Raw genomic sequence first — 7,980 nt, forward strand, 5'->3', positions numbered from 1 at the left:
GATGTTTTTTCTAGTTGAAAAAAAAAATTAAAGAATAAATATAGTAGAAAAATTAAATCCATGGATATAGGAAATCAATCAAGGATTATTGGTGATTGATCCATATAAAACACCGATCAATGAAAAAGAGAGGATAACGGCGTTGCTAAACGATGAGTGTTACACTATAGTAGCAGGTTTTGTTATTTTATGGGTCGCTGGTCGGTTTTACTAACGTATCAGTCTCGAGTACAAGAGTTTCATGGGGTAATATGGAGATATTTATCATCAAGTTAGTTTGAACGTGTACAGAGGCTTAACTTGTGTGTGTCTGCCATGAATAACTGCGAGTAGCGAACATTATATGAGTGCAAGTTGTTTTGCTGAGCTCTAAAAAAAGTTTCTTACAGACCTAAAGTCGATAAGAACCATGCATCTTCTCGGGTTCATCATAGTTTACTTTCTGTTAAAGAACAAATATTCCGTGTAAAACTTACACATAAACCCTATAACGAATGGTATGGACAAGGTCTCGTTTAAATTTAAAGGCGACAAAATTACACGGAATATTTTGTCCTTTTATGACAGAAAGTAAATTATGATGAACACTTGAACAAGAGAAAATGCATGTTATTATCGACTTTAGGTCCCGTAAGAAGTTTTATTATTTTAGAGCTCAGCGAAAATAACTTCACTCACATCCGTCTGCGACACACTAACTTAGTTTTGGACTCCTTTAAATAAGACTAGTGTAGAGAGTAGAGGAGCGTCTGTTAGTTCATAGCACGAACTGGTCAGACCACTATATGTCAGACATACAAGGCATAGGTAGAAACCTCAATTTCCACTAGAATTTTATCTGAAACTTGGATTAGCTGAGCAGTCTCCTAAAGATTGACTCTCTTGTGGCTTTTCCGGAGTTTCGTTTGAATTCTTGTCGTTAGAAAACATACAAGACATAGGTAGAAACTCAATTTATACATAAATCTACAGAAGTTTATCTAAACTTGGATTGTTCAGCTTGAGTTCGTCTGGCCCCTTAGGGTTGAAACGACTCACATCCCCCCGTTTTTCCCGGAGGTTTTTCGTCTGTATTTCTTTCGTTATTTCAGTTAAGGAAGGTGGACTCGGTTTTTCGACTTAAGAGTTCGGAGTTACCTCTATAATGTAAACGGTCTTCGACAGTTCTAACTCTAGTTGATCAAAGATTGTGAAAATGAAAAGGTAAAGAGAACGCGTTGTCATAATTGTTCCGATAAGTATTAGAAACTTTTAATTTTTCTGAACCTATTTAAAAGGGATTAAAGGTTGTATCAAGTGATCCGACATTTTGAAACAATCAAATTCAACAGATACGAATCAACGGTATACACCGGTTCCAGTTTAACATATCGCAAGTAATCCAGAGCGACATCACACAATTCGACACCCGTTATGTAGGTATATTAAGGACATTTTAAGGATTCTTATAATGATCTATCTTGTGCCTAAAACGGAAGACTTAGAAGACTAAGTCTTAACTTTTGTACTTTAAAAAGGCTCTTTCACAGTGAAGAACCGATCTAAACTGCGTAAAGGAGCGACAAAACGGTTTCCTAAGAGAGAGTGTGAGAAACCGTGCTCCCTGGCGTTAATACTTAACTAATGTAAAATCAACACGACTTTTTACCCACAAACAATGCTGGCCACCCGCCATCGTCGGTCCACCATACGCACCATTGACGTGACTCGCAGAAACATTACTCTGACGCCGCTAGCATTCACTGAACTAAACCGTTTTCCTTTATTTAAAATCGTGTAGTTGAATACTTTTTGGTTCGTTCTATACAGAAGGTGAGCAGCACCTACTCTGGAATACTTTGAATCCCGCTAAAGCTGGGATTCGTGAGACAGGCCCTTTAAAAAGGACAGAGAATAAACACATTTGCATTTACACAAATTTAAGCACAGGAAGACGGCGCGAACGACATGCACAAAACATTGTTAAAGCGCCTAATGGGAAAAAAAAAGCACAGGAAGAGAGGTTGTACGAGATTTCTAAACTTCAAATATTGAGCAAATAATAATCACTAAGTTTGAACAAACTAGGGCTATTATTTTCCTCAATGGATCATGTCGTTCATACAAAACAACCAGCCACCGGTCCAGACATCAAGTTCCGATTTCAATGGCCAAAGTCAACAGTTAGAACAAAATATTCCATAGGAAGAGAGGACGTAACCTCGAATTCCTAATTGATTTACTACTCATTGATAAACGTTATCTATTCCTATGAGGCAGGGTCGAACTGTACCTACACTCAAAAATTAATATGTACTTACTCTTTATGCATCAAATACTTACTTCTTATGAGCATTGTCCCACAATCTGTTTTTATTGCTATCCATGCTGCTGTCACAAAATCTTTTTTTCACCCAAGGGTTTGCGATTAAAATTCCAACCAAATACAGCGCTCTAAGAATGTGGAAAAGCTGGAATGCCCGTAGTTCATCCGTGAAGTCTGAAACACACAAGATTTTTATTTGTTTACCCAAAATTTTAAAGCTCTTGGCGTGTTGAAGTTTGCAACACGCACATTCCTCCTGTTCATGCAAGCAGACAATTGTGAAATCCTGCGGAAAATGAAGGAGATTTCAAAGAGAGAATCAAACATCCAAAGAGAAGTATTTCACACTCGCAAAGAAGAATAAAAGGAATAACTTGCTCCAAGTTTCTGAGAAAGTTCAAATGTCACATAATTGAATCAATGAAACAAGTCTTGAAACTCTTGAGTTTGGTCAGTTGCTTGTAAACTTCAGTGCTTATCCCATCAGCTGGTGCTTAATACTGGTAAAAAGATTAAAATTATTTTGTAATCTTTGATTCCAAATTACAAAGGACCCGAACTTAGAAATATATGCTGATGGTCCTAAAAAATTGGACCAGAAATAGCTTCGCTAGGTTCTACGGGTAAAAAATGCCACAGGCAATGTTCCCCTACAAAGTAGACAGATTAGGATGGTCGCGTCTCTTATCACTTAACCGTAGCAATGATAAACAAAATACAAATATTGGGTACTTATCTCATAGGAAAGAAATTTCACCATAATGCAAACATACTTCGAGACCCAGTTATAATGTACCCATATGTTCATAATTACAATGTAGACTATGAATATTTAACAGTGGACCTAGTTTTATTGTAAAAGTCACGTGTCCTTTCATTTCCCAGTTATAATGTACCCATATGTTCATAATTACAATGTAGACTATGAATATTTAACAGTGGACCTAGTTTTATTGTAAAAGTCACGTATCCTTTCATTAAATTTCATGGCCTAGTTTTGGTTAATTTGAATTTTTCTTGACCCCATTATTGTTTGGAGCGTTGAACAAAAATTCTCTCCAGATCGAATGATTTGAGTAAGATTTGGCGAGGCTATATGAGGCCTAGTTTTGGTTAATTTGAATTTTTCTTGACCCCATTAGTGTTTGGAGCGTTGAACAAAAATTCTCTCCAGATCGAATGATTTGACATTTGAATTTTTCTTGACCCCATTAGTGTTTGGAGCGTTGAACAAAAATTCTCTCCAGATCGAATGATTTGAGTAAGATTTGGCGAGGATTTGAATTTTTCTTGACCCCATTAGTGTTTGGAGCGTTGAACAAAAATTCTCTCCAGATCGAATGATTTGACTAAGATTTGGCGAGGCTATATGATTTGACTTTTGTTGGCCCGATTGCTTAAATTAGGTCACGATATACTGTTCTTCTAATATGACCTGGTAGAATTTTATACACGCATAAACTTGGAATTTGGAAAATAGTTATGGTTATACTTACGTATGTAAAACATACATTAATATCCGCGCTGATTTCCAAGCAAATAAATATTAATAAGTTTACTTATTCTTTTTACCTTCATTTGTTTTCCAACATTTTCCAGAATTCCAGAATAGTTACCAGGCGCCAAAAATCCCCTTATAAAATGTGCCCTTCGACATCGAAAAAGATACTGAAAACATTTGTTTTATAATTATTTTACAATGTTTTAATTTTTCTAATGGGAATGTGCCCTTCGACATCGAAAAAGATACTGAAAACATTTGTTTTATAATTATTTTACAATGTTTTAATTTTTCTAATGGGATTTCGTTCATTTTTTCGTTGCCTTTGCTTCCGTTCGGAAGTTTTATAACGAAGCTTTTGTCTTCACATTTTATCTTGGGAAGTTACAAAAGTTTGCAGTAAAATCTGACTTCATATGGAAAAAAAAATCAAATCTACATAAATAAGATGGGGCTCTAGAGCATGCTAAGAAAAGTAGTATGCATACCTCTACGGACCATTGCATCGTAAAGTACGCTAAATGGGATCATTATAGCGGTCTTATTGTTTCGAAATCGAAGAGAGGAGGAGAGGATAGGAGAAAGCTAGTCGTGCTAAGAACAATCCCTATCTGTCCAGGATAAGTTCGCCCAGGGCGGGAAGCGCTACCTTCCAAGCAAATGTTGTAACTTTGAGGTCGAGTTTTACCACCGCGGATTGTCTCAGGATTGAGTTCAATCCGAGGTTGACCTGGGTATTAAAGGGAAATTCTTGTTTCATCTCAATACCGAGAAGTAAACTCTCTTATTGTTTCGAAATCGAAGAGAGGAGGAGAGGATAGGAGAAAGCTAGTCGTGCTAAGAACAATCCCTATCTGTCCAGGATAAAGTTCGCCCAGGGCGGGACGCGCTACCTTCCAAGCAAATGTAGGTCGAGTTTTACCACCGCGGATTGTCTCAGGATTGAGTTCAATCCGAGGTTGACCTGGGTATTAAAGTGAAATTCTCGTTTCATCTCAATCCCGAGAAGTAAACCCCAGCCTAAAATACTTACATATTAGGGAACCTTGTTTACAGTATCAAAGCATACAGACCTTGTTTAGACTGCGGGAGTAAAGGGACTTTTCAGCCTCATTTCGGCAGTAATCCCGAGAAGTAAACTCCAGCCTAAAATACTTACATATTAGGGAACCTTGTTTACAGTATCAAAGCATACAGACCTTGTTTAGACTCCGGGAGTAAAGGGACTTTTCAGCCTCATTTCGGCAGTATACCTAAACAGGGTATATTCTATTCTATCAAACTCACCATCTCCGTTCTGATTTCCTGGCAATTTCACCATAATGCAAACATACTTCGAGACCCAGTTATAATGTACCCATATGTTCATAATTACAATGTAGACTATGAATATTTAACGGTGGACCTAGTTTTATTGTAAAAGTCACGTGTACTTTCATTAATACTTACATATTAGGGAACCTTGTTTACAGTATCAAAGCATACAGACCTTGTTTAGACTGCGGGAGTAAAGGGACTTTTCAGCCTCACTTCGGCAGTATAAACACATAAACAGGGTATATTTTATTCTATCAAACTCACCATCTCCGTTCTGATTTCCTGGTGTCTTTCACAGATACCTCAATGACACATTTGGTGAATGCGGACAGCCGCGGGTAGCGTGGCAAATCGATCCATTCGGGCACTCGGCAGAGGTGGCCTTGGAATTTGCGGACATGGGCTTCGATGGCGTGTTCTTCGGGCGAATTGATCACGAGGACATTGCACTGCGGAAGAAGAACAAAACCATGGAGATGGTGTGGAGACCGGATGATACGCTAGGTAACTGAATTGAACGAATCCCAAATATTAAGCTGTATCCAAACAAACAAAACCATGGAGATGGTGTGGAGACCGGATGATACGCTAGGTAACTGAATTGAACGAATCCCAAATATTAAGCTGTATCCAAACAATGTTGATTGATATTGATTCCAGAGTATTGGCAAATGGGATGGAGGAGATTAAGTTTTGCTGAATGTATCAGGGATCAGGGCCGTATCGAGGATTTTGTCGAGGGGGTATATGCTCCAAATTTTTGGAGTCTCGCCTACAGTAAAGAAAAACAAAGAAACCTCTCTAAACACGGCCCTGGAATGTATACTTTAGTGCTGAATGTATAAGAATTTCACAAGGGAGGGAGAGTTACGGGTAATAGTAGTAAGAGGAAAGAGAAAGGCATGTTTGTTCAACACCCGTCATCCATGAACGAATTAGAAACAATTCGAAACTTTTCCTATTTTTCCTAGAATTCAGAGCTGAAAGGAAAATATTGACAAACTTGAAACCGAGATGAAATAATAAGTTGAGAAAACAAAAATACTATCCATACCATTCTGTCAACTTTTGTGCCCCCTATGGCAACATTGTCTTTCATTTAGCATGAGATTAGATGTCTAATACGAAATGGAAATTTCGCATATTACCTAGAAACTTTCTATACGAAGTGAAACAAATGTATTTGTTTACCCTTCTTGTATCACGAAAACGTCTTATCCGATTATGATGCTCAAAAAAATTGGATTTATAATTTGGCTCTCAAATTCTTTTCCTTTTATTTCCTAGTGTATCTGTTGTAATCTTGAGGTTTGTCCACACATAGTCGATCCCGTTGATAACCGTACACTACCTCGACAACATTGTAGATTCCCGTCTTCGTCGGTCGACTATGGACACACCTTTACTATTGATTTTAACTCTTGTTCTGCTTTTTTACTTTGTTGCTTGAAACTTATTTATCTTTACTGTAATTTTTCCCCTCAAATCCTCTTATTTTACAACACGTTTCAATACTACTCGTACCTACATATACCTATTTCAGAAAATCCAACTCATTTTCAACGGCTCTACGGGTCTTCTTGAGGCCCTGGTCAAAGGAGGTGTCAAGTCCAAGTTCAAGCAGAACTTCTACTACTACGAGGGCATGAAGGGCTACAACTACAACCCTCTCAACAGGGCCTCCGGGGCGTATATATTCCGACCGACCAGAAACGAAAAGACGCCAGTCAATCTGACTGCAGAGATAAGTGTTTTCAAAGGTATGATATTTACGTACCAGAAGAACACCGAACCTATTTAAGTAGGAAAAGGCTAACAAGAAGAAGAGCATATGCGAGAACAATGTGATATTGAAATTCCAGCAGACCCAGGTTGTAAAGTATAGTGCATACGAAGAATGCAAGAATTGATTGAGAGAGGAACTTTATTTTAAAATTAAACGAGATACCGAATTCAAGTCAAATGTTCATATAACCTCAAATATCGAAGGGGACAACGATTAGAGTGCGATGCGGTGACACAATCAGGTACTACTAGATGAAGTGTGCTGTCCCTATCCCGGGTTGATCGGTCTACTTTAAGTTCACAAGAGTAGGACTGTACATCTAGGCCTATCAACTTAATCGGGTGCATCTCTTATGGACCACTTGAGGCACTTGCAAAAACGGGACGTTCCTTCTTTACCTTTAGTTATGTTACAGCTGTACGCACCCAACGTATCAAGTTCTGGGCAAGTGTGTGAAGCCTTTTTTAGCGAGAGTAAATTTAATAACGGAACTAACCAGGATCGTAAAGGATTTTTTAATTTAATCAAACTCCAGCAAGGCCTTTTTTTTTAGCACGGAGTACATCACCCTGAGAGAGAAAAAAAATTTAATGTAACGGATGTTCTTGTAAAACACAGCAAACCTTTTTTAGCACAGCACACATCACTTTTTGTGAGTAGAATTCTAATCCATGTAAACTGATGTTCCTGTAAAGGCAGGCAGAACCTTTTTAGCACAGCACACATCATCCTGGAGTAAATTAATGTATGGATCCTGTAAGCCTCTTTTTTAGCCTACTCTGAGTGTTTACCCTTGCCTGGAAATCTATTTGGGAGTGTCGTAAAACTTACTATAGTTCTTAAGTGTTACGTATAAACCAAATATAACAAACTTCTTCTACCTAGGAACGTCATAGACTGGGACACAACGACAATAACACCAAATAACAAATGTCATCTAAGCAACTTCGAACTGGATAGGAAATCCACGGGCAATGTGCCCTAAGGCACCAAACACCAAGTCCAGGTTCCAGTTCAGCATTTTAAATACGATATGTGTTCGAAAAAAAATGCTTTATGAACCGTGGATAC

General features: G+C 38.0%; 1 protein-coding gene across 1 annotated transcript in view; it reads left to right on the forward strand.

Annotated features, from left to right (window-relative positions):
• Nucleotides 1-5,641, forward strand: part of LOC113471043 (lysosomal alpha-mannosidase-like) — a 10,120-nt gene extending 4,479 nt beyond the window's left edge. The window contains exon 2 of the mRNA XM_026829902.1: nt 5,422-5,641. Coding sequence (XP_026685703.1) covers nt 5,422-5,635 — 214 coding nt within the window. The 3' untranslated portion in view covers nt 5,636-5,641. The remainder of the gene's footprint in view (nt 1-5,421) is intronic.
• The last annotated feature ends 2,339 nt before the right edge of the window (nt 5,642-7,980 follow it).

Source organism: Diaphorina citri, unplaced genomic scaffold (assembly GCF_000475195.1).
Source record: "Diaphorina citri unplaced genomic scaffold, Diaci psyllid genome assembly version 1.1 scaffold2032, whole genome shotgun sequence".
NCBI classification, from domain to species: domain Eukaryota; kingdom Metazoa; phylum Arthropoda; class Insecta; order Hemiptera; family Psyllidae; genus Diaphorina; species Diaphorina citri.